At 42.1% G+C, this 26,839-nt stretch overlaps 1 protein-coding gene across 1 annotated transcript in view; it reads left to right on the forward strand.

The window, feature by feature from the left end:
* Window positions 1-26,516, forward strand: part of BOD1L1 (biorientation of chromosomes in cell division 1 like 1) — a 53,169-nt gene extending 26,653 nt beyond the window's left edge. Inside the window, exons 11-26 of the mRNA XM_035005292.1 lie at window positions 1,536-1,600; window positions 2,497-2,581; window positions 6,977-7,023; window positions 8,442-8,502; window positions 9,998-10,068; window positions 10,673-10,745; window positions 11,982-12,061; window positions 13,933-14,017; window positions 14,386-14,459; window positions 15,712-15,787; window positions 15,981-16,015; window positions 17,052-17,097; window positions 19,158-19,207; window positions 19,305-19,389; window positions 19,803-19,956; window positions 25,232-26,516. Of these exons, the coding sequence (XP_034861183.1) occupies window positions 1,536-1,600; window positions 2,497-2,581; window positions 6,977-7,023; window positions 8,442-8,502; window positions 9,998-10,068; window positions 10,673-10,745; window positions 11,982-12,061; window positions 13,933-14,017; window positions 14,386-14,459; window positions 15,712-15,787; window positions 15,981-16,015; window positions 17,052-17,097; window positions 19,158-19,207; window positions 19,305-19,389; window positions 19,803-19,956; window positions 25,232-25,349 (1,205 nt within the window). The 3' untranslated portion in view covers window positions 25,350-26,516. The remainder of the gene's footprint in view (window positions 1-1,535; window positions 1,601-2,496; window positions 2,582-6,976; window positions 7,024-8,441; window positions 8,503-9,997; window positions 10,069-10,672; window positions 10,746-11,981; window positions 12,062-13,932; window positions 14,018-14,385; window positions 14,460-15,711; window positions 15,788-15,980; window positions 16,016-17,051; window positions 17,098-19,157; window positions 19,208-19,304; window positions 19,390-19,802; window positions 19,957-25,231) is intronic.
* The last annotated feature ends 323 nt before the right edge of the window (window positions 26,517-26,839 follow it).

The following is a 26,839-nucleotide window of genomic DNA, read 5'->3' on the forward strand; positions in this document are numbered from 1 at the left end:
TCAGGGGAGCACTTTTTTTTTAACTGAGTTTCTTGTTCAGGTAAAATGAGTTTCTGGTTTGGCATTTGTTTGAAAGAGAAAAGAAACATGTTCCCTCCTGACAGATTTCAGAGTGTTGATCTTGCTAGAAATACTTGATAACTTTCAAAGGGGTAAGCTTTGGACTCAGTCATTCACTGTGCCATCCAACCTGAGACACTCTGGGTCAGCTTCTACTGTGCTAGGCCCTGGGAATGCAAAGATAACTCTTCAAAATGGGGAGCAGCTGTGAATCCAGCCTTGTGTTTTAAGTAGGCAGTGACACTCTAGTGGCAGGTGCTTAGATGCTGTGAGAACTCAGAGGGACGTCATGGGCTAGACCTGAAGGGGTTAGGGACGTTGACTTTTCTACTCTGGCTGTATAAATTCTAGTGTCCTGGACTTTTAAACTGGAACAGACCTTGGATGTCATCACATACAGCCTCAGGAAGCCGAGGCCAGTAGATTGAGTCCTGTTCATTAAAGGGACTTAAGAAAGGGGTCGTTAGGAAGTATTCCAAGGGTTGAAATAAGGAACTTGACAATTTTCCATTGAATTTAGCCTGGGTAAATTGCATCCTCTGCAGATTTTTATGACTTAACCATTGCTACAGTCTGTTACTCCTTCCTCCCCACCTTTGTTTCCCTGAAGGAGCAGAAACAGAAGAGGTTTTAGCAAGGAAAAGCCTGCAGCCTCTTAGAGAAAGGAAGGATTTTCTTTGGAGGCTTCTGTGTGGGCGGGTAAAAGAACTAGAAGCCACAGTCACAGAGGGACAAGGAAGAGAGAAAGAAAGGACTGCAACAGGGATGGGATTGAGTCTCCACCAGAGAAAATGCCATTTTCCTTTGTCTGCCTCACAGCTTCCTAACATGATTTTAGACTTTGCTGTGTCAGGGTGAAGCAAGCAAAGTGAGTCTGTTCATAAACATTTTCTTTGTTGGGAACATCTCAGTGGCCCAGAATATTTTCTTTTCTTTCTTTTTTTTTTTTTATAATATTTTATTTATTTATTTGACAGAAAGAGAGAACGCAAGAGAGGGGACACAAACAGGGGGAGTGGGAGAGGGAGAAGCAGGCTTCCCACTGAGCAGGGAGCCCGATGCGGTGCTCGATCCCAGGACCCTGAGATCATGACCTGAGCCGAAGGCAGACACTTAACGACTGAGCCACCCAGGTGCCCCCAGAACATTTTCTTTTAGGGCCAAACTTGATACAGAACACTGTAGAAAAATATTTGGAAATGTGATGTCTCCAGAAATAATCTTTTGTTATTCTTTCTGGGCAGCCGTCTTAACAGCAAGGAACAATTTCACTCCCCAAAAATGAGTAAATGACCCCTGCCTTTCATCCAAGATTTTTCATCCATATTCCTTTTATTGTTTTCTACTGACAGCAAAATAAAACATTAGAGGAAGGGGTCATGGCATGCTAGATAATAACATTCTGTTACCTTTTGATTTGGCATGTGTTTTGTAAGCAAATTATTGAATTGGTTTAATGCTCTGAATTTCATTAGGCAGTGAAGAGTCTCCGTCGAATGTTCTGGGAGGACGGGCACTGAAAGGCACCTTGAAAACTGAGGTATGGCTGATAGTTCAGTTACGCTGAGCTGCAGATGGTGTGAGTACCATTTCACCACATGCAGGTGTATGTGTCCTTCAGCATCAGTACCTGTTCCCAGTGTACTTGAGACACTTAGACGTTGTTGTCATACCCCGAGGCAGGAAAGCTAAGAACCTCAATAATCTCAGTAAATAGTGCCATCATAGTTCCATTTACTCAAACCAGACACCAGGAGTCGCCCTCAGTCTCTTGCTGTCACCCCACATTTAATCCATTGTCCGTTCTTATATGATCCATTTCCAAAGTAGAACTTGAATCTCCACGCCCCCTTTGCAGCCTGCTCTCATGGCACCCTCTGAGTATAAGAGAGACAAGGTAGCAGTAAACATGGGGACTATGTACAGTACAGAGGAGACTCAACTTACCAGCAGGAGCAATGGGTACACAGACGGGAGGGCTTGCAAGAAGATATTGGAGTGGGGTTTTACAAGTAGCGTAGAAGTTTACCAGAGGAAAAAGAAACAAGAGTCTTGCAGGCAAAGACGCATGTTCTGGACACGGAGCAGGAGGGTCAGTTGTGACCATGGGCACTGCAGTGATGCAGGGTGTGCTATGGACAAATGCAGACCTGACGAGGGAGGGGCATGATCAGTGAGGGCCATGTGTGTCACACTAATTTGCAGTTTTACTTTTAAAGCAATGGGAGAAACATTGATGGATGAAATAGGAGATTGATTTTGTTCGTTTGTTGTTTTTAAAAGTGGGCATGTATTCATTTCAATTTTACACAGACTTGAAAGTAGTCTTTTATGTTGTTACAAGATGCTAGATGTTTTAATTAAGTTGAGGTTAGTCGTGTCTTCTTGTAAAAACCTCAGTTAACTTAGTTTTTTATGGTGCTTTGGACTTTTTAGATATTTGTACCATCAGAGGAAGAGAAAAACCGTGAAATTCTAGCAGCACCAGCAAGTCCATGTGGGAGAAAGCCAAGTGGAGTAGGTAAGCTGCTTTCAGCGGTGGTTCACATTATTGTTTTCCTGGCCTGTGGTTTTACCTTTTGTTACAGCTTAAAATCAATAGCTGAGGGGCGCCTGGGTGGCACAGTCTGTTAAGCGTCTGCCTTCAGCTCAAGTCGTGATCCCAGGGTTCTGGGATCGAGTCCCGCATCGGGCTCCCTGCTCAGCCGGGAGTCTGCTTTTCCTTCTCCCTCTGCCCCTCTCCCTGACTCATGTTCTCTCTCACTTGCTCTGCTCTCTCTCTCTCTCTCAAATAAATCTTAAAAAAAATAAAATCAATATAATAGCTGATTCATAATAAAACACTGACAGGCTTTGTGAATTTGCATCTCACCTTTTAAAAGAGGTTGGAGAGGATTCTTTACTATTTCATTTTTAGCATATACTTTTTCTCATCAGTTGTCAGTTTTATGTAAGGCAATTGTTTAAATCTCTTATCTCCAAATAAATATGGCAGAAAGCAAGTTGCTTTGGAGCAAACTCTTGCTCTTTCCCCAAAACGTGTCTCCACGTGCCTTCCTGCCCTTCCAGGTGCTCTTGCACCTGCTTTCCAAAAGCTAGCCTGCAGCCCATGCGCCCACCCAAACCTCTGCCTGTTGGCCCTTGTGCTCTGACTGGGCCCTGGTGAGTACTGATGCTGCTTCCGGCTCATACAGGCTCTTCCCAGTCTCCGTGTGCTGTCTTCGGGGTATTCTTCATGTTCTGTAGGAGAGAGCCTCAGCGTCAGGAAGGTTTAAGGCCGCAGCTCCCAAACTCAGGACCACTTTACACTTTTTAAAAATTATCAAGGATCCCAGAGAACTTTTGTTATGTGGATTATACCTGTTGACATTTACCACATAAGAAACTAAAACTGAGAAGGTTATATGTATTCATTCAATGTATTCATTCACTATAGGTTAACATAAATAACAGTTTTTTCATGAAAAATAGCAAATTTTCCCAAATGACAAAATGTAGGAAGAAAAGTGACATGGTTTTGCATTTTTGCAAATATCTTTAAGTCTAGCATAATAGAAAGCAGCTGGTTACTTGGGGCTGTTTCTGTATTCAATATGTTGCTGTTGTTATCTTGGTTGAAGTATATGAAGAAAATTAAGCATCACACTTAACATGGTTGGATTTTTTTTTAATTTTATTTTATTTTGTTAATCACCATACATTACATCATTAGTTTTTGATGTAGTGTAACATGGTTGGATTTTAATAGCCTTTTCAGATAATTCTGGGAACTTCACATGGCCTCTGGAAAATAGCATGTGTACTCATGAATTTAAAAGGTGAATAACACCTTAGTATTTTTTTTTTTTAAGATTTTTTTTTAATTTATCTGAGAGAGGATGGGAGACAGAGAGCATGAGAGGGGGAGGATCAGAGGGAGAAGCAGACTCCCCGCTGAGCAGGGAGTCCGATGCGGGACTCGATCCCGGGACTCCAGGATCATGATCTGAGCCGAAGGCAGTTGCTTAACCAACTGAGCCACCCAGGCGCCCCAACACCTTAGTATTTTAACAATAGTTTGGACCTTGTGGAGCTCTTGATGGAAGATTTCAGGAGCCACAGGGGTCTTTGGACCACACTTTGAGAACCACTGGGTTAGGGAACTAGAAATGAAAATTGTGACAATGGATAATTATTTCTGGTTTATATTCTAGTCAATATTGTATCATCTCTTCTGATCTGCACATTAAGTAGGGGAAAAAGTAATAGGAACTCTAGAGCATATGACCAAATTTATGCCATTTCTTTTTCTTTTTTTTTTTTCCAGTGTTGAAATGTCCACGCCAGCCGCATAGAGCAGTTAGGGTGATTTTAGTTGCAAGTCAAAAAAACCCTACAGATGTTTATAGGAAATGTATTAGCTCACTGTCTTAGGCAGTTTAGGCTGTTTAGAACAGAATTCCATAGAACGAGTGCTTAAGCACCAAATATTTATTTCCCTTGGTTCTGGAGGCTGGAGGTCCAAGTTCAGGGCGCCAGCATGGTCCAGTTCTTGGTAAGGGCTCTCTTTTTGGTTATGTTCTTGCATGTATACATGCAGAGAAAGAGATCTCTCTCTTCTTATTTCCATAAGGACACATCCCAGCAGTGTTCCACCCTCATGATATTTAAACGTCCCAAAGGCCCCACCTCCAAATACTATCACACTGGAGACTTAGGGTTTTGATATATGAATTTTGGGGGGACTCAAACATCCAGTCCATAATAGTATTCACAAGACTGCAAAGTTCAGGCAGAGCATGATCCAAGAGCATGGTGATGTCCCCAAAGACCCATCTTGCAAAGACCCAATTTCTTCCCTTTCCCTCAGCCCCCAACAGAGGTAATTGCTTTCTCATTTGTAAACCTCTAGAGAAATATCTTTGTCCTCTCATTCCTGGCCAAAATCCCAAGACTTACTCTGATTCAGCTTAGGTACCTTTGTCCACCCTAAACTAATTACAGTGGCCAGATGAATGTACTTGCTGGTTGATTTAAAGTAAATCAGGAGCTCTGTTCCTGGGGTGAGAGTAGAGTTGGTGTCCCTGGAAGCACATTGTGCCCCAGACCACAACTAAGCTCTTGGGGAAGGTGCTAGGAGAGCAACTATATGTTTACTATGTGATGGCATTGGCTCTTTAAATTATTCCCCCAACAAACATTGGTAAGCGAGGCACTTGTGAGTACTAGGGAAATTGAGGTAGAGAATGCAGTCCTTATCTGCACTCATGCAGTTTATAGAAGTAACATGCCAGTGAGGAAGGTGCTCTCTGTAATAAAGATACATTCATGTCTGGTGGGGTCAGCTTTGCTGGGGAGGGCTTTGGGGGAGGGCCTGGGTTTAAGCTGAACCAATCTCTCTGTCCCCTTTAATTATAGAAAGTAAGACACAAAGAAGTGCATAATCGTTTTCCCACTCCTCATGATACCCACCTTAAGTACAATTCTATAGTTAAACAAAAATGAAACCGTGGTATCTATAGTATTTTTTAATTTCTTTGTTTTACTCGGTGTTAGTTTATACAGATTGACTTCATTTGTTTTAACAGCTGAAAGTAGTCTGTAACGCATTTTCCCATTTGTTAGATCTTTAGTGGTCTCCAGTTTTTATAGTATTTGCTATCATAAATAAAGCTGCAATGAACTTTCATATGCGTGTAGTTATGTGTTTCCCCAAGTATTTCCATAAAAGAGAATTGAAGGGTCAAAGAATATGTAAGTTTTGCATTTTCATAACACTTGTCACTCCCCCTAGGTTGGAGCCAAATATTGAAGGATGAGTAGGTGTGCATTATGTGGACAAGGAAAAATGAAGGGCAGTGTGTAAGGAGTAATGTGTGTAAATCCTCACCCAGGACTATCTGGGGTGGTCAGGGCAGGGACCTTCCAAGGCAAAACCATCTGAAGGGACGGTTACCTTCAAAGTATGTGATCTCAAGAGCCTTATAAACAGAAGTATCAAGCAGTCCTTGCAAGATCACCCCAAGGCGTGAGAAGCCATTCATGCTGACGTGTTAAAACCTTAACAATGACTAATTTGTCCAAAACCTAAATGTATCAGTTAAAACCTGTATATCCGTGTTAAAGTACAAATAATTGGGTGCCCGGGTGGCTCAGTTGGTTAAGCGTGTGCCTTCAGCTCAGGTCATGACCCCAGGGTCCTGGGAGCGAGCCCTTGCTCAGTGGGGAGTCTGCCTCTCTCTCTGCCCCTCCCCCTGCTCATGTTCTCGTTCTTGCTCTTCTCTCTCTCAAATAAATAAATAAAATCCTTTTTTTAAAAAGGTGCAAATAATTAACATCCCATTGTTATTGTCAAGAAGGTAACATTTTTGGATCCTGAAGTCCTTTGTTCCCACAGTATATTCCAGATGATTTCACTGTGTTTAGGTACGATTCAGTAAGAGATCTACTTACGTAAAAGGAAGTTGTTTAAAGAAAAATGTGTGTTCTGTCATTGTTGAGTGGAAACAGTAGACCTTGTACTTCAAGTTTCCAGAGAATATAAATAGACCATTGCTGTTTGAAGGAATAGAATCTAACTTTTCACTTGATGGCATTATTTTTAAATGAACCAGTGTCACTTTGTAGCTGAACAGTTACAGCAAAGGTCTACCTTTCTCCTAAGCCTCAGATCACCAACAGAGTTAAATAGGTGCAGGGATTTAATGGACCACTGCCATTATTATAAAAATGCACGCAGCATTAATTTCTGTTGTTTTTCTGGCATAATGGCAGGCACAGATTGTAGAAAATAATTGGTCAGAATTTTAGAGTTCACAAGGCAGTTAGGCCAGTTAGCGACATAGTCCTACTTTACCTTAAAAAATTCTAAATTTGTTTCTCTGTGGTTCAGAAACAATGTTCAGTTTCCTTATTTCTCATTTTTGTTTTTGAACAGCCGAACTACAGAGGGACCCTTTCTTGGTGAATGAATCATTTAATAATGTAAGTCACCATAATGTTTTGGGTTTAGTTGTGGGGCTTGGTGTTTTGAGAGCGAATGGGAAGGGGGCATCCAGCAAAGGGATTGTCTGTGCATTCTTTAGGAGACAGGAGGATATTTGTGGTATGCTCTCCACTCAACTGCAACATACCAGCTGAGATATTCAGGCCAACATTTAACTGAAATTTAGTTGATTTCCCCAGGAAAAAAAAGGGGGGGGTCACTCTGAATTCAGCAGCACTGCATTCTAGTGGCTCCTTAGGGCAGTGTCTTGAAACACTTAAGGAAACAGAAAGCCCAGATACCTCAGACTAGGAAACTCACCTGGGAATTACTAATGAAATCCTTCAAAGAACTGTGAACTTTCTATTTTTTATTATTGTAACAAGTTTGATAATTGGATTACAAAATCTGAAATTATCCTGGTGCTATAGACAAAACATTTTATTTTAAGAACTAAAGTTCATTTTGTGTTTCTGGAAAGCTTTTCTGAAGATACTAAACTGTAATTGACACGTATACATATTCTTTCCCAGCTGTGGCTGTCATGATCTCTTTTGTGCTTGAAAGAAATTGTATGTCTTTCTTAATGCACAGGGGACCTGATACCTTACCAGGAGAGAACATTTTGTAAAACGGCCGCAAATTGCGAAGAGACACATTATTTCCAGTGTCTCGAGAGAACTCGGGGGAGCTCTGCGCATTGCCAGACATCAGAGGGCTATCCTCACCCCTTTGAAACATCCTGTTTTATAGTTAGAAACTCATACACAGTCAGCCAAGTAAGAGGAAAAAGAAAAGCCCCCTTGGTTTGGTTTAGATTTACTCTCCAAAAGGATTCCATATGTAGAGCTAGTGCTGCTCCTCACCTCACTTCCCTGAGGCCCCTGGCAGCTGCCTTTCCCTAGCCTAAGAGTATCACTGCCTTTCCAAGTGTGCATGAAATTCTGTAGCTAGGATTGAGAATGTTGTAGGATAGTCTAAGACTTCCCCTCAGTTAAAAAAATAAAAGTACAGTTGACAAGATTTGCCAAAGACAGATGACAGAATGACAGAATCCTTCAGCATTTTTAAGTAAAGAAAAAAAATCATGAGGGATCATTGGATGGGAAGAGAATTCATAGAATTCAGAATTTTTTTTTTTTTTTTTTTTTTTACTTCTTACACTTTTGCCATAACCATTTTAAAGACAAGGTGAATAAAACATAGTAGGATGATAATTTGTTAAACCGAAACTTCTTCAAAACGAAGATGCTCTGTGCTCTTCAGCTTCTGGGTGAAATTTAAAAGAGCACATATTCCAGCCCATTTCCACATTTCCGCCAGACAACCAGGTTATGTCAGTTCTCTTACTTATTTTTTCTGCCTTTAAGACTTTGGTGATATTATCCATAAATAACCTTTTCTATGGTATGTTTAGGTCAAAAATTCGGGCTCAAGAGCAAATGAAGAAATTCGTAGCAGATCTCCTAACAAGGAAGGTAAGCTAATGAATTTCATAGTATTAATGTTGGCATTAATCGTAGTTCCCATTGGTTGAGTGCCTCTTATACACCGGGCCCTGTGCTGATTACTTCACAAATTTTCTTACTTAATTCATATCATTTGGTAGGTATTAACAGCATTACTTCTCTAGCTGGGGAAACCAAGGCTGGAAGAGGTCCAGTGCCTTGTTCAAGGCCCTGAGCTTATAAGTGGTGTCTTGCCATAAATAGCTACTAGAACTTTGCCAGTAACTTCACATTGGACTTAACCCATTGTGGATACAGAATGTAGAGCTGCCTGAGGTTTGTGCTGTAGGAGAAGGTCCGTGCTGAGCACTTTGTGTTTACTTCTGATGGGCCATCTCAAGTCAGCAGATCAGCTGTGTCACATTTAGGAGTCTTCTCCTAGGAGTCAGGCCTCATTCCATGAAACCTGTGGAGGCTGCCAACTCCAGAGGGATAATTCTGCTCCCAAACAGAACACAGAATGTTGTTGATACCTTATTCCAAGAGTGGGGAAAGAGTCTTTTTACAATAATATATTATACCATATTTCACATCAGAGTAAAGCAGCAATAATTATAAACACTCAGGTACTCATCACCTACTTTTGTCATATCTTTAAAAATTTAGTATATGTGCTTCATTTTTTTTTTAAATGTTAGAGATACAGTTGAAATCACATATGCCTCGCTGATCCCAATCTCTTACCCTGCTCAAAAGGGAACCACTATTCTGCAATTGCTGTATATATCTCCATAAAAAATATGTAGCCCGATGTTGCATGCTTTAGGAAAAGGGTAGCACATTAGAGAAACTGTCTCCGCCTTATTTTTTCCTTTGGCCTTATGCTCTGAAATTTTGTCGTGGTGGTATGTATAACTCTAGTTACTTTATTTCAATTGCTGTTTGGTGTTACATTGTGTGAATATACTACTGTTACTCTTTTTTGCTTTTGTTGGTGGACATTTGGGTTTTTTGCAACTTTTCCCAATTGCAGAGTGCGGCTGTGCATGATCTTGTACCTGTCTCCCAGTGTCGTGTACCTGGAACTTAGGTATGGGATTGCTGAGTTGGTGGGCACCTCTTCAGCTTTACCGAATGTGCCAAATTGTCCCCAGGTGGTGTACCAATTGTAACTTCACACCTTGCCCTGTGTTTGGTATTACCAGCCTGGTGAACGTTTGCTAATCTGACAGCTATGAAATAATACCTACTTGTTTTCCTTGGATACGTCTTCACACTGTGTTGCTACATGAGCTGGAAGGAAATGGCCCTGAAGTCTCTATGCAGAGTCCAGTGACTTCATCCCTCCATGAACCCGTTTACTTATATTCTACAAAGGGGCATCACGGAGCTTGCCTGATTGCTCCGAGGACCCCATCACAGTGATTCATAGAGTGTCCTTCCCGCTGCCATGCAGACCCCTAAAATAAGTATTGGACTGACTAAATATTAATATTTTTTTTTCTTTTTTGTATTTATTAATCAGAGATATCCAGGAGCAGAAAAGACAACACAGAAGCCTTAAGAGATCACAGCGTTGAAGCAAATCCTAAACAGGTGGGTTTTCATAAGAAACTCAAGTATTTCATGTTCTGTACAGAGTGCTTTCGGTGGTGCACAAAGAAAGGCTTTACTTCTTTGTATGTATTAAAAATTAAGCAGATCTCCGTATCACTTTTATCTGTTTATGCTCTTGTGTAGGCAATTATTGGGATGTGTCCACGTTGTACTGTCAGAACGGGTAAATGTTATTTCTTACTGCCTTTGCTCAGCTCTTTGCTGGGCCACTGAAAGAGGAGACGAACAGTACCAATTAATTTAGGACATGCTGTCCTAAATTTAGGACTGATTGTGAGACATAGCTTGACTTCAGAGATGGGAAAAGGAGAAATTTTTTTTTTTTAAACATATTTTGGAATGGTTGGAATACAGTGACTAACCAGAAACAGATTTAAATGTTTTGTATGGATTTACATTCAAATCCAAAAAAAAAGACTCAACCTTAACAAAATAAGTCTCATCCAAATCTAGATGCCGAAAGTGTTATTCTAGATTTTTAAAAAACTTATTTCAAAGACTAAAGCTAATAAAATGTGCTGTCATTTCAGTAGATTGGTTCCAAATTCTATTGACTTTAATATATAGTCATTCTTGATTCCAGGTTGAAGAGGAAGAAAGACAGATGCCTAAAAGAAAAAGAAAGAAGCATTATCCCTCTTCAGATGATGAACTGGGTATTTAGAATATATATATTCCTTTTTCAGACATCTTTGAAGATCATATTATTTTTACATCCAAAATACTGGGCCAATATCATAGAAAATTTTTGAGAGGGGTAATTGCTTACTTTTACAACTCTGGAGTCCAGTTTATATCCAGACTGGCTTGGCACCTCCAGGGTTTTTTCTGAACTTGATTTAGAAACTACATTGTTACCTGCAGATGACCCAACCCCTGGAACTCACACAAACCCAAGCTCCTTCTGTAACCTGTGCCTGGGACCCAGCCAGGTGCCACTGAGCTCCTTATTTTATATCAACAAGACGCCCCATAGAGCTAGTGAAGCACTTTAGTAAAGGTTCATGTAATAGCCTTTCTGTGCTTCATACTATTGATTTTCCCATGGTCTGTAACAGTGCTATCCAATAGAACTTGCCACAATGATGGAAGTGTTCTGTATTTATAGTTTTGTCTAGTACAGTAGACACTAGCCATGTGTGATTCTTGAGCAATTAAATGTGGTCAGTGTGAATGAAAGACTGGATATATAATTGCATTCAGTTTTAATTTAAATTTCAACAGCCACATGTAGCTAGTGGCTACCATATCAGATGGTACAGAGACTCATACTTTGATACCTTACATGAAGTACAAATGTAATGAATATTAAGTAATATGTGAGAAAGAATGGATAAATACTTTACTTTTTTGGTTAGGAGTGTGTAATTATTTTTTAATTCTTCAGTTCATATTTTAGGTACTATTCATGTTATTTTATACACATTGATAATAACTATGTGAGTAAGGCATTATCACCATTTTATAAAGAAATTAAGATTCGGCTAGATGTGACTTGACTCCCACCAAGTAAATCTGATTCCTAAGCCCATGGTCTCAATCACTAAGCTATACCTCCTAGGTGTTAACTCATTTAGGAAGTTAAAAGTATCTCTAGGAATTATGTATGCCCTAAGCCTTTTCCATAGAACCTGCTGGTTTATTGGTGTCAGCTAAGTATTTGTGGATTTTTTATTTTATTTTTTATATTTTTACTTTTTTGGTTTGCCAGGGCCACAGTCAGTGTTCAGTGCTTAAATCACATGATGTAAATACATTTAGAATAACTTTTTGGCTTCACTGTATCACAAGACTATAAAAAAGAAGTCTTAAACTGTCTTAAAATAGAACCATGCATTTCATTTTTCATTTAGCTTTTATTCCTTTGTGATTCTGTCCAAACTGATTTACAGATGATAATCCAGATGTCCTAGATTCCAAAATAGAAACAGCACAGAGGCAGTGTTCTGAAACTGAACCACAAGATACAAAGGTATTCTTTCCCTGTATTAATTTTAAGTTTGGGGGGGTAACCTAATTGCATCACTGTGAACACTTACTATAATATTCTTTTTCCCTTCTAGTATTCTTTTTACTTTATGTATCTCTAATATTTACTTTATTATAAAAGGTATCTTTCCTGAAAAAAAAAAAATGCTGCACTTTATAGTTTTAAACTATAAGAGTGTATTAATGTCACAGTTTATATATAACCATTGCTCAGGTTTCTGGTCAGTGATGTCATTGACTTCAGGCTTCTAGGTGCTTCCTTCCAAAGTGTCACATGCTTTACCACAGATGTGCTTGCACCAAAACATTGAAATACAGTGATACATATTATGTTAAAGTTTTAATACCCTGCCTTCTCTCTACTTTGCTTCCTGCCCCTAAAAGATAAGTAGTCCAAGGATTGGCCTCACTCACTGCCTTTTTTTCATATGGTCTTATTTTCTTTCTTTTTTTTTTTTTTTAAAGATTTTATTTATTTATTTGAGAGAGAGAGAATGAGAGACAGAGAGCATGAGAAGGAGGAAGGTCAGAGGGAGAAGCAGACTCCCTGCTGAGCAGGGAGCCCGATGCGGGACTCGATCCCGGGACTCCAGGATCATGACCTGAGCCGAAGGCAGTTGCTTAACCAACTGAGCCACCCAGGCGCCCCATATGGTCTTATTTTCATCTGATGACTCAGGGAGGTGGCTCATAAATTTTTATTTCTGCTCCTGCTCTCTAGGCCCAGATTTCTTCATTTCCTGGTAGATACCTCTTCTTAGGCGTGCTTCCATTTCTGAGACTCAGTGCTGCTCATTGTCTATTCCGAACTAGTTCCATCTTCTTTTTCTCTCTTTCCCTAATTTAATTTTTTCCACCATGTTCCAGAAGTATTTAAGTCAGCTTATAAAAATATATGCAGTTGAACTCTAGCTTACTAAAACCAGTTCAAAGTCTCTGTTTTCCACCAGTGACTGATGAACTAAATAAAAAGTAGTAAAAGAATTTTAACAACCAAGGAGAGAGTCGTGTATCGTCATGAATTTCAGTTGGTCGTGGTGAAGGGAGGAAACAGGATTTTAACCCCATCCTTCCCCCTGCCCTATCTAGAACAAGAATCCTGAGACAGTACTCCTAAATTTGGAGAGAGGCAGCAATATTGAAGGGTTCTCTTTTTATTTTCCCTTTAGTTTCATGTAAGTTTTTTAATGCTGAATTTAAGTAAAATATACCAACCATTTTCACTAAAAAATCACATCTAGATAATGTTTTCAATGTGTATAAGACAGAATTCTGATTTTATATTTTAATTTGTGTGTGGGTTTGTTGTTTTTGTTTTTTACATACTATATTAGTATTACAGTACAACATTTTGGTATTTCATGCTGAAAACTGTTTTGCAACTAAGGCTGAATGACTCAACTGTTGAGAGATCATTGCTCTAAATCAGCCCAGCCGGATACCCTGAAATTCTCTTCGGTACTTTCCCCCTTTATCCCTTCCCCCTAGTCCCCTCCTCCACCACCCAATAAAGAAAAGAAATCTGTTGCAAATTCCTATCAGTTCCTTCTTCGGAGTTTCTCTCAAAAAGATAAAATCCAGGATGAGGGAGGAAAAGACTGATTCTATTTTGCAGGGGAAAAAAGAATGCCCTTGTTGCTTTATGGTTGAGCTTTATCTCATGCTGTTCTGCCTTCAGAATTGGTATCTCTTTGTATAGCCTCACTAGCTGGAAAAAATAGTTACTTTTTAAAAATTCTGCAACAAACATAAAAAACTGCTCGAAATTTGTTTTTTAAATAGAAAGGAAAACTTAGGGGAGGACAAGTGGAGGCAGGGTTTAGAAGCTGCTTCTATTGTTCCACTTCTCCACAGGAGGAGAACACTGGAGATTTGGAAGAATTCTCTAAAGCAAGTTCCAAGACAAACAGCGCTGCTTCAAGGGCCACGGACGAAAAGGGTGAGTAATACACAGACTTAGATGAATTGCTGTGAGATGAGACTCATCTCTCACCGGGCTTCATGGCCTCAGCTGTGGTTGACTCGTTTGCACTCCCTTGAGAATACACTTCATACTCAAGGGGCTTGGGAATCATTTTGAATTTGGATCCTAACTCAACCCAGAGTGTGCTTCTTATCAGTTAGCCAGACTCTTGCTTATTAACTTGGGTGGTGTAGGCCTGCGATGGGTGTGTGTGTGTGTGTGTGTGTGTGTGTTTGTGTGTGTGTGCATGTGTGACTGGGGCTGTGCAGACCACCCGGGCAGGGCTGGTGGCCATGCGGCTGACTGTGGTCCCGGCCCTGAACCGAGCTCTGCTGTCTCTGCAGACGAATACAGCAGTGGTGAAGCTGCTGGCGAAAAGACCGAGCAGAATGACGATGACAACATGAAATCTCAGGAGGTAGGGGATGTCTTTCATATCTTCCTGTTCAGATATTTAAGTACTGGCGACAAATAAGCTGCATTAAATGCTGTTCCCTAAAGTTTTTGTCAAATGCTTTAAAGGAGTTCATTTATTTAGTGCAGTGGGACACCCTTTCATACTGTGCATTTCATCAGTGTCACTTTGATTAATTTTCATTTCATCCAAACATTTGTATGAGACCTAGTTCTGTCAGGACCGCCTAGGAGCAGCCCAGAGCTTTACCTCAGTGTTTAAGTCACGTTCCTGTCCTGGCAGCGGGGCACGGCCAAGCCAGGCAAGTGTTTAGGTCAGAGAACCGGGGCTGCTGAGCCCTGGAGTCTCCACAGGACGAAACGGGAGCAGTACAGCAGGGGGGTGTGCGGAAGGCCTGTAGCTGGTGCCCATGGGACCCAGTTCCGTGAGGCCAGGTGGGGGATTCCTGGGAGGCTGCACGAGCAGGCCAGCCTCCAGCCTTCCTGCCTCGGGATTTGCAGGGAGCCCAGTGGGGGGCAGAACCCACCGGGCACATCTAGATAACCATTACCAAGTTTGCCTGTCTGATACCTTTTTTTTAGATTTTATTTAAATTCAAGTTAGTGAACATTTAGTGTATTACTAGTTTCAGAGGTAGAATTTAGTGATTCATCAGTTGCATACAATACCCAGCACTCATTACATCAAGTGCACTCCTTAGTGCCCACCCCCCAGTTACCCCCTCCTCCCCCAACTCCCCTCCAGCAACCCTCAGTTTGTTCCCTAGAGTTATAAGCTAAGCATCTCTTCTGGTTTGCCTCCTTCTCTGTTTTTATTTTTCCTTCCCTTCCCCTATGTCCATCAGTTTTTTTCTTAAATTCCACCCGATACAACTTCTTAATAGTTCTTTTTGTTTTCTCACACTTATGTGTGAGAAGTTCAGTAGCCTCCTTTATTTTTCATAAAGAGTAGCATTTGGTCACCAGTGACTAGGACTAAATCCAAATTTAAATGTACATGCATACCGATTGCAGAAGTCAAAGTGGACACGAAGCGCTCACTTCCGTCACCTCATCGTCTCTCATTCCTCACTACTGCGTGGATTCATAGTACAGTTCTCAGTGTTTGTCAGGTGATGGAATGCACGCAGAGAAATGAAGCACAGGGTCATGTATTTTTTTAAGTGACAGAGTTGGGATCGGAGAGCTCTGAGGAGGGAACTCTAAATCTCATATTGAAAACTTTCATTGCTTTTTTTTTTTCCTTTCCCCCTTAGGAAGATCAGCCAGTAATTATTAAAAGGAAAAGAGGAAGACCTCGTAAACACCCCTTAGAAACAACGTTAAAAACAAGTAGGTATTTGTTGTGTTTTCGGTTCACATGCAGGACATTTTCAGGGGCGCCTGGCTGGCTCAATTGGTAGAGCGTGCCACTGTTGGTCTCAGAGTCGTGAGTTCAAGCTCCATGTTGGGTTTGGGGCCTGCTTTTTAAAAAAGACATTTTCAAACTGACTTTCTAAGTGAGATTTTATTTCTTATTTTTTAGAAGAAGACTGCAAAACGGATACTAGCATTGTCACTGTAAGTAATTGTGACAGATGAGGACTCTGGGGGTATTGGCCCTTGACCTGGAGAGTGTATACTGCAGTATTCGTATTTCCCACTACTTTTTTTTTTTTAAATATTTGAAAAGCATTAAAATAATCCCTTAAATAAAACACTGAATAACCATTTAAATAAGATTTCAATTAATGTCTTTACATAAACATATTGTTCTTCAGTCTGATCCCATCCTCACATGTGAGTTTTCTTATATAAAAATTAGGGACTTAACTTCTTGTGGTCATCCTTGATTAAAATACAGAAAATAGTTGTTTTATACGGTTTTTAGATAATGGCTTCTTTATGGAAACCTCCAGTGTGTCTCACCTCTTACTACTGTCTGTGGAGTTCCTTTCATAACAAAATGTACACTGATTTCAAGGCAGAAAAGTCCTCAGGGACACTTTATCTTTTTAAATTTTCTTTATCTTTGACCCTGAAGTGTGTAGTCAACAAAATCATTGTATCAAGACTTCATTGCATGACAGCATTATTAGAAGGACAAATTTGTGTCCAGTGTCCTACCAAAAGCAAATGAGGTTCCAGCCTCAGCTCTGCCCCTTACTCCCAGAATTGTGATACTGGGCTGATCATGTAACCCTCTTGAGACTCCGATTTCCTTGAACGTAAAGTAGCATAACAGTACTCATCTCAATAGAATTATTACAAGACAGCAAAACCATAGCTCCATGGGCAAACGCGTTTGCCAGAATGTAAGACAGTGTGGGGGATACGAACAGTGGCTGGACCACGTCACCTCCCATGGTCCTCTCCCAGCGTCACGGCAGGGTGGCTGGAGAAGGGGCTCGTGGCAGCCCTAATTCTCCTGTCGAGAGACCATGTGTTCAGAAGCATGGCATCCATATTCACTTGGTAGTCTTAATCAGTGGCAAAAGGTAGGTTCCAAATACTCTGCCTACGTAATAGAGGTCCTAAACCTGCCTTGCAGAACGAATGACTTTCTTTGTGATGATGACTAACTGCTGACTTCAGTTTTTTGTTGGTTTAAATTTAGGTAGAACAGTCTCCACCTGGCGGCAAACCAAAATTAACACAGACAGGTGTGTACCTAGAGCATTGCTCTGTGTGGGATCTAAGGAAGGGGCGAGGGCGGCTGGCTGTGGGGACGGTTTTAGAGTTTCATTGTTTCTCAATGAACTTGGTTAAAACGGTTGTCCTTGTAGCCATGGGAGACTACAGCTGTTGGCTTTTCTTGTGATCTGAGCCCTTCTTGGTTTTGGAAGCCTCCAGAGAGGAGGGTGAAGGCAACAAAGAGTAAAATAGGGATGACGCTGCTGTGTCCAAATCATAATTTACTGGATATGTTTAAGGGGGAAGTAGATCAGCCTGGGAACTAGGCACTCTTACCAGGAAGACGGGAGTTTACTCAAGAGCCTATTCTCAGGAGAAGAATTCTGAAAGCAGCCTGTGTAGCTTCTAAAGCCAGAGTGCAAGAGATAAAACTGTTTCCGTTATTTTTGTCCTCATTCCAAGGAGAAAAATAATCCAGAATGTTGACAATGATTGGCTCTGGGTGGTGGGATAATAGGAACATTCCATGTTGTTACCATTCCCCGAATTTTCCAGAATTTTTACAATGTGTATATATTAATTTCATGGTTAAAATTTTTTTACATAAAAACAAGAAGACCAGGGCGCCTGTAGTTCAGTTGGTTAAGCATCCAACTCTTGATTTTGGCTCAGGTCACGATCCCAGGCTCATCAGGAAATCTGCTTGAGATTCTTTCTCCTTCTCCCTCTGCTGCTACCCTCTGCACACCTGCTCGCTCGCTCTCTCGCTCTCAAAATCTTTTTTTTTTAAAAAAGGCAGCAAGGCCTTTTGGTGGGTTTTAAAGGGTTGGCATAGGTGAAAAAGATGAATGTGACAACTGTTTTGGATAAAATAAATAGCTGGTTAGATCAGGAAAGTGCATATTCCCATCAAGGTAAACAAATAATGTAATTTAGAAACCTTTCCACATAGTTAACTGTGTGTGATCTTGTGATTGTATTTCAGTTTTTCTTGTCTCTTGGAAAATTAAGGTTGATTTATTTTTTTTTTTTCAAGGGAAGATTCTGCTTCTGTTTGGTTTTTAACCAGTTTTTATTCATAATTTTATAATATGTTTAATCCATATAACAAGAAACCTTTATAATTTGAATGCCCTGTAAGGACTCTAATTTGAGCTGTGGGATTAATGTTTTGGGTTTTGGCAGTGATTTTCCGAGTCTGGGTAATGATGACCCATTAAGACAGGCTTCTTCGGTGTCAGCCTTCTTGGTGTAATTCTTCTGTCTACATCAGTGTACTGAACTTGCAAAAAGGGTAATACATGGACCTCACCACCAGTGAGAAGTACCTTTGGGTTGTCGAGTGTCTAGGGAACATCCTCATAACTTCAACTTCAAACAGTGCATTAAAGTAAACTTCATTTTTTTTCCCAAGATATGTTGTCAGGAAACTGTAACATCTACAGAAAGCAAATATATAAAGAATAGGCATACACAACCTAAAATAGGCTTAAATGTGTACTTTTCTAATTGCTCTGATGTAACTGTTTATAGTCAAGAGAACTAGCTTTCGCACTACTTATTAGTTCTGTGACTGAACAAATTGCTTAAATCAAGTTACTTAAGTCTCGTTTTTCCTAACTACCAAAGTGGGGTCGTGACAGAACGGGAGCCACGTTGAGATCTCAGTGAGATCTATAATTCTGACCTGCGGGTCCTGGTGTGTTTTGAGGACTCCCCAGATGTCCCTTTCCTCCTCCCTTTCTGGGTGCAGAATATTTGATCTAAAACAGACCATACAGGTGGTCAAACCCAGGTCTTTATCTTACAGATGAAAAACTGAGGCTTGAGGAATTTAAGTAATTTTCCCAGATTGCGGAGGTTATTTGTGACAAGTCTGAAGTGCAAATTTGGAGGTCCTGACTTGCATTCAAATGTACTTTCTGCTAGGTATTTTGACACAAACTTTATTTTCCTGATACAAAATAATGATAAATTGTAAAACAGTGCATTAGTCAGCACTGGTACATTCAGAGACAACAAGCCAGACTGTTGAAAGTTAATTTTACACTAAGCTAGTGTTAATGCAGACATTTTCCTTTTCTTAAAGATGAGTCCAATAAAGAAACCACTACCCTACAAGAAAGAAGTATAAGCAACGTAAGTGTCAATTTTCTTATCAGGGTATGTCCTTTAGGAATCAACTTAGTATATGTGCAGTTAACCATCCTTTCAACTTTAATTTTATTGCTTCTAGGATGATGGTGAAGAAAAAACAGTAGCAAGTGTGCGGCGGAGAGGAAGAAAGCCCAAGCGTTCACTCACTCTGTCAGATGATGCTGGTATGTTTCTGACACATTCTTAATTGTGGGGTCTTACCATTTTAAAATCACCTTTTTAAGGGTTTTTCTCTGGATGAGGAAAAATCCAGTGGGGCACAGCCAGTATTAATATTACATAAATATGTGTGAAATGGCTCTAATCCCATGTCAGAAATGGTACATCCCAGATGCTTTTCTGAGTACATGTGAATTTTTCATGAATGCTGGCTGTGAACTGCCTAAGTAAACTATCCCAAATGTGTTTGAGATTAAGTTAAACAGTTGTGAATTGCAAGTGCTGAAACAAAAGGAAATGGAAAACCACTTCTTCTGCCTCCAAGTCCCTAATATCCTACATTCTGAACTCCATGACTCTCCTCTGGAAGTGTCTTGGGGAATTGTACAATCCAGGTGTTACTCTTCTATTTGAACAGAATCTTCAGAGCCGGAAAGAAAACGCCAGAAATCAGTTTCTGAAGCCCCTGAGGACAAGAAAGACCAGGAGTCTGAGGAGGAAGAGGAAGAGGAGGAAGAGGAGGAGCCCTCGGGAGCCACTACAAGGTCCACCACCAGATCAGAGGCTCAGAGGTAACGGGGACAGCAGAGAGCTTCCAAAGGCCTTCACCAGCTTCTCCGTCAGACAGCAGCTTTGGCGTTCAGGGGATTCTCTTGTCCTTGACTCACTCAAGCCACGGTGTAAGCCGTTTCCTTTCTTTTGTATCTTCAGCAGAGAGCACATGCTCTTAGCCCTCGGACACTGCAGTTCTTCTTGGAGAAACCCGCCTCCCATCTTAAACCACTGTTGAGGATCACAGCAAAGTCTGCCAGGTTCTAAATGCCTGTTTGGTGGAACCCATTCAGTTCCTGTGCAGATATTTATTAAGCCTCAGTAGGTGTCTCAGATACTGTGCTGGGCCCATGGGTGAAAGCAGAGCCTGTGTCCAACACAGTCCCAACATGTAGCTCGCTCAGCCCCAGTGCGAGAGGGAAGGCAGGCGTACCCGTCACCATCGTAGGACTCATGTAATTCCACAGTGCTGTGGAATAGGTTGACCATGTAAAATTGCCCATATGCGACCATTTTTTATTAACATAACTTAACTTCATGTTTCCCAAAGTTTATTCTCCCAAACCCCAGTATAGCCAGAAGCCCCTGGAAAAAAGATGCCATGGTCAAATGAGTTTTGGGAATGCCGGTCAATTCCTTCTCCTTCGTAAGTCACAGCACAAATTAAAATATTAAGGGCTCAGCATAGTCCTAAAGGAAAAAAACCTATTTAACTTTGTCCAAACAAACATTATTTGCCAATTATTCCCCCACCACACCCATTAATATCAATCAATGTTTTTTCCCCACTGCACATTTTGAGACAAGTTGCATCCGTGTACAGTTTATTAACTTTACTAAAGCAAGAATATTTTTCACTTTCAGGGTGGTTCACAGGCTGTTAATTTGGTATCATCTTCTGTCATTTCATTAGCCAACATTAATCAAAAAGTTCAGGGACATTTACTTCAAGAGTATCACTTACTAAACCTGTCACCATAGTGTTACAGTAATAATGTGTTTATATGAAGGCTTATATTCAGCCTATTTCTATTCACTTCATACTTGTACATTACTAACCACTCATGCCACGGTTTGATTTCTCAAAAGAATCAGATTTTAGAGCCACAAGACTTTAAGAGCTCCCATGGCTGAAGGTAAGGTGGGGGTCTCATATTTGTTTTTTAGATGGAACAACTCAAATAAATAGAAGAGACAGAATCAAGTTTCCTGCTGATGGGAGGGGGTGGGTGCGCTGGAGCACTCCACCCCAGCACCACCACCTCCTTAAACACGTAGCAGAGATCATCCAGGACAGTCTGTAGGCCTTCTTGCTGTCTTTGAGTGTCTAAAAGTAGCAGTCAGCTTTGCCTTTTAAAATTCATTCTTTGAAAACAAGTCTTACTTGACTTAGGATTCTGTAATCACTTAGACTGTCAGTGCTCTTCCTTAATGTGCCTTAAGAACTTTTGATTTACAAATGGATCCTTTTCTCTTAGTTTAGGTTCCTTGGCACCAGTCGATGGGTTCCTGGGCTCTGGCATCTTCGTAATTGCAGATTCTTGAGGTTGGCTGGGGTCTTCGTGGGTTAGTCCTGCTGACCGATCAGTGCCTCCGTGTCTAGACCAGCATCTCCTCTGCACAGGTCCTTCTGCTCGCAGGCTCCACGGGCAGGGAAGCTGCCTCCTCGGCGTTCTCTTCCTTGCGTCCGGTAGAAGCTGGCCTCCCTGAGGTGTCTGCTCATGTTCTAGTTCTTCTCTTGGGGCTTCTCTATAGCTTTTCCCAAAACATTGGAGGGCAACTTCCAGGTCTTCTCTTATTTTGATCCCCCTCCTCACCCCTGTTTGTACTGGAATTTATCTGCTCTCCTATGGAAGCACAGGTTCTGCAGAGCGTGAGCTGATGAACTCATAAGAGGGTTGCCCCACCTTATCCTGGGGGGACGTGCTTCCGCAGGCGCCCAGCCTCCGTTCCCTCAGCTGGACCCACACACCAGCTCAGCAAGTCCCTTCTCTTGCAGTTTCGCTGGCAAGCCTGCTCTTCTGTGCCCTGGTCCTTATGCAGTTGTCTCCTTGGACCAGTCGCAGGGCCTGACCAGCTGGCCTTGTGAATTGTACTGCCTTGTACTGTCCTGGCCCCTTGTTCTACTCTGATGAGCACTTGAGGGATTGTTACCTTGTTGGCCAGGGTATTGTTTATTATCACAGAGTCATCTTTCTCTAAATCATGACAAAATACCCCGCAGAGTAAAAGCAAAGACACCATCATGCAGGCAATTAGTTGTGGGTGACATCAGACCCACTTTTTACCAACAGTACAGAAAACCAACCATTTTTTGCTTTTCGTCCCCATTCTCTGACTCACCCTCGAGGAGCGTCGTCCTTCCTGCAGAGGCCCCGGGCCTGGCGTGTTCAGGGTACCGCTGCCCGGTGTTTCTGTCATCTGTTTCAGAAAGCATCATAGCAAGCCATCAGCATGTGCAGCATCCACGCTTGGCAGCCCAGAAACCATTTCTGCTAGAAATCGCCAAATGTTAGCAAAAGAGAAGTTATCTACCTGCGAAAAAGTTAGTAAATCTCCCCTATTAGGAAGGTAAGTCCCTGCTTACACTTGAAGTCATTTTTAATCCCCAGAGACTGTTTTTGTATGGTAATGTTTTCTTCCCAAGTTCCTTTAAGATTTTTCTCTTGCCAGATAACTGTCTTTTGGGCATCATTGGTTTTCCAAATGGAAACCTACTCCAGAAGGTATTGCAAGGGCTGCAAAAGGAACCTCAGGCCTCACTTCATGGCCTCCTCCAGACTTGCCTTTGAGCTTTGTGAGCCTTATGCACTGACTCCTGTCCACCAAGACCAAAGGCGAGGCGTGTTTCTTTCCGAGTGGTTGCAGGTCCGAGTACTTGGCTAAACCGGCACAGCATGGCCAGCCGCGTCACAGCCCAGAATGGTTTCTGCTTTAGCCAGAGTGTTGGAGAGGCGATGGGGTAACAGTAAAACAGCCCCTTCCGGCTCAGCCCCTGGCCGGCTCCCACGGTCCGCAGCCTCATTCATCTTACGAGCTTCCGCAGGCTGCGCCAGCCCTCCTTTTGGCTTGTGCTGGTTCTGGAGTGCCCTTGCTGCCGGCCACCAGCAAGCCAGGCACTGCCATCCTTCACACTCCCTCCTCAGGAGGCCCCCGCTGCTTCAGTTCCTCTCTGTCCTTCCCCGGCGCTTCCGGCCTGCTGTGCACAGGATGGTGGTGTATGCCCTCTCTGAACTCCAAGCTTCTTCCTTGAGATGCAGGTCTTGACTTACTTTCTGTACATTATAGCAGCAACAGATAAAAAGACTCTTCACAGTGTATAAAAACTGTTGTGACATCTCTTACAACCGTTGATCTTCCTGGCACACGGTAATGTAGGTACGTGTTATCAGCCCCGTGTTCTAGAAAGGGAAGCGCACTAAAGTGCCAGGCATCTTTCATATGGATTCTTCCGTTTTATCCTCATTAAGTGAAATGTTCTATTTATCCTTGTTTTATAAGTGAGGGAAGGAATCTCAGGAAGGTCTGGTCCGTATTTCTCAAAATGGACTTGCAGACCAGTTGGGGAGACTCCGTGCTAAGGTTCTGGTTCTGTAGGTCTGGGTTGGGCCTGAGCGTCTGCATTTCTAACAGCGCCCGGGTGGTGCTGGTGCCCCTGGTCACAGACCACGCCACGTCGGGTGCGGGGCGGGGCCTGGCTGACCCCCCGAGCTCGCGCGGCCCGGAAGAGGCCCCCCGACTCCCCGCTGTTGTCCCTGCTGCGTGGCGTCCAGCCCAGCGCTGGCGCCCAGCTACTCGCCGGGTAGGTGCCGAGTGGGTGGCCAGCGGCTCTCCCTGCCACGGCCCGAACAGGAGAGCAGCAAACACTGCTCGTCAGCCCTTCCCCACGCGTGCGTGTCTGCAGACTCTGCGTCCTGTACAGCAGTACGTGACTCGGTTTGAGTTTATTTCCTTGGGCCGTCCAAAGACCCATGAGCAAGACCTGCCTTTCTATCCGTGCAGCCCCAATGGTCCATCTCCTGCAGTTTTGGTTTTCCAGGCCTTTTCCTTCATGGATAGAACCATGGCCGCTTGCTGACATGTGCCTCTGTGCGAGGTGCTGGGGAGAGGAAAAGGAGTAAGGCCCAGCAGCTGCCGTGGAGAAGCATCCTAGCCGGGGAGACATGTGTCCGTGACTTGCAAGATTTTTTGGCACCAGCCACACTAAAACTGTTGCAGTATACTTGCAGAGTGCTCACATTCTGCCCCTGTCTCTGCAACAAAGTTCTCATGAACCAGATTTAATAGACGTCACACCAGTGGTATTTTCTACTGTGGTCTATTTGCATGTTGTTTTAAAATAAGGACTGTAGCCTACAGTTGGAAAAAACCAGCAGGTACATCACAGTGGTAAGCACTCTGGTGAAGACACAAAGTGCCGTGGGATTTCCAAAGAGCAGCTTGCTCTGTGATGAGGAAGGCTTTCCCGAAGGACTTGCTTTTGAACTGGGGCTAAAGACAAGGACGTTTGCTAGGTGGGAGGTGTGGGGTGATTCTCTTAAAAACTCACATGCCAAAGCATGAAAATGTGACAGAATGTCCTGTGCTTGGGAATGGCCGTATTTTGGCAGGACTTATAGCCAGGGTGCTGCAGAGGTCAGGGCAAATTATAAAGGACTTTGTGAATTCTCGGGATGACTTTATCCTGAGAGCATCAGATAGTCAAGAGGAATATACATGTAATAGACAAACAGGACAGTAACTTGATTCATTGGGATTTCCAGATAATTCTGGCAGATGGGAGAGCGGGGATAGGCTGGTGGCAGGGAGATTGGCCAGAAGGCTGCTCTGGAATTGCCATACCTTTTCTAACACTGCCAGCTCTTCTCCGTGACATTGTCCCGTAAGACATGATTGGGCACCGGCCAGCCGTGGTCCACGGCCCTGTGCTCCTGCTGTTCGCCTCAGCTTGGGACAGCACGGGGAGGACTGGCTGCTGATTGTTTTGTAAATGAAAGAACCAGGACCCAGAGAAGAAGGTAGATTGACCCAGGTCCGCACCGGGAGTGTGACCGAGCTGGAACTGGAGCACGGGCCTCTGAGCTCCTCCTCTGTGCCGTTTGGGCATGAGCCGGTCAGCAGATGACCAGTTGGCACTGTTCTTCTAGAGTCTCCTCTTCCCATATAAACGTGACCCGGGTTTTCTCCTCCTGGCTCTCAGGTGCTGCAAAAACCTTCCCTGTTTTAAAAAACTCCCAAATTACCGAAGCTGCTCCTTTCAGCTCTCACCACTGCCTTGACTTTTGTTCACTGCAGATCGAAGGCCCAGCTGTCCCCTTCTAGCAAACGCAAGAGGGAAGCCAGCCCCCCCGGAGCCCGAACCAGAGGCCAGCAGAGGGTGGAAGAAGCCCCTTCAAAGAAGGCCAAGCGGTAATCCTGGCCTCCACTGCCCCTGGCTTGTCGGGGACACAGCCGAGAGAAGAGAATCAAGCCTTGGGGCCATAAGCTTTTTTTTTTTCTTTTAACCAGGGAAAGGACATGCATGTGCTCTTAAGTTCCTAGGTGCAAGCTTTTTCTTGTTCTGTTTAAACAGCTTTATAAACTATTGTTCATAGAAGATATTATGTACATTTATTTCAGATAAAGGAAAATAAGTTTACTTTGTATCTGAACTCAAAACAAAGTAGTTGTATATTTTAACATTTGAAATCGGGATTTCCCGATGTGACACATCACTAATGCAAACCCTTCCAGCCCATCAGACACCAGGCTGCCTACTGGTAATCTGTGTACAGTATATAAACATGTAAAAATAGGTTGTATTTTACTCTATGTATGATGCTAATCAATGAACACTTTATTTATTTTACAGAGAAAACTTATCTGTGAACTTTACTATATATCTGTTTATTTTATTTTATTATTTTTTTTTTATAAAAAAGGGGTTTTAAATGCTATGCAGTCATTAGTAGAAATGTTTTAGGATGCTGCCTGCCTTGTAACTCTCTGAATATGATCTGGCAGGAAATACAGAACCTTCTCGCATGTATCCAAGTGAAGTAGTTTAGCTCAAGAAAGGGTCTGCATTGCTTCTCTGTTCACATTTGTGACTGTTTTTAAGAATGTAACTTGTTTTTAGATATGCTCGCATCTGTGACTTTACTTCCAGCCCCACTGGCGTGAGAGGTTCTGGTTCAGGTAAAGTTACATCCTGTCACCTGCAGCAAACATGCCTCTGTCACTGTTCGTTCCTCCCCTCTGTGCTCTTCCGAGGCTTCTGCCTGTTCTCCTTCCATACTGTCCTTTTCAGTGAAGGGAAACACATCGAGATTAGGTCACTCCTGTCTTATCAAGCTTCAGGATTTTATGTTGTTTTATACGCAGTTATTTTCAGACAGAAACTGGCTTTATTGCCAGATTCTTTTTTAAACATGTTTTAACTCCCATATGAACAAACTGTCCAGCTTAAGTTTTTCATAAAATTAAATTTTTCTTAAGATCAAATTTGTCTCTAGCAATGATGTGATGAGTTGCCAAATAATTGAGATTATTTTAAAATGTTTTGTTCATATTGTTTTATAATTAAAATTTACATCCAGTGTGTGTGTATTTTTTTTTGACTCTTAATGTAAGGTGGATATTTCTGTCATTTTACATGGTTTCTTACAAGATTTTATATATAAATTATAAAATGTTTCCAAAACTTGAGTGGTAAGAATTTTTTTTTCTGTATTTTAAATTTTCTCCCTGTGGAAACCATTTCTTCTCTCCAAATACTTGGTCTTAGATATGTTGTTCCATTTTCACGTTCAAATACGAGTCCGTGATGGCCTCTTGGTAGAATTGAATGTTGGATCTGGAAGGGACCTTGGAGACAAGGAACAAGATGAATTTAACCAAAGCCCAAAAAGCTAAAGTGATTTT

The sequence above is a fragment of the Mirounga leonina genome, unplaced genomic scaffold (genome assembly GCF_011800145.1).
Source record: "Mirounga leonina isolate KUSES-001 unplaced genomic scaffold, KU_Mleo_1.0 Mir_129, whole genome shotgun sequence".
In the NCBI taxonomy this organism is placed as follows: domain Eukaryota; kingdom Metazoa; phylum Chordata; class Mammalia; order Carnivora; family Phocidae; genus Mirounga; species Mirounga leonina.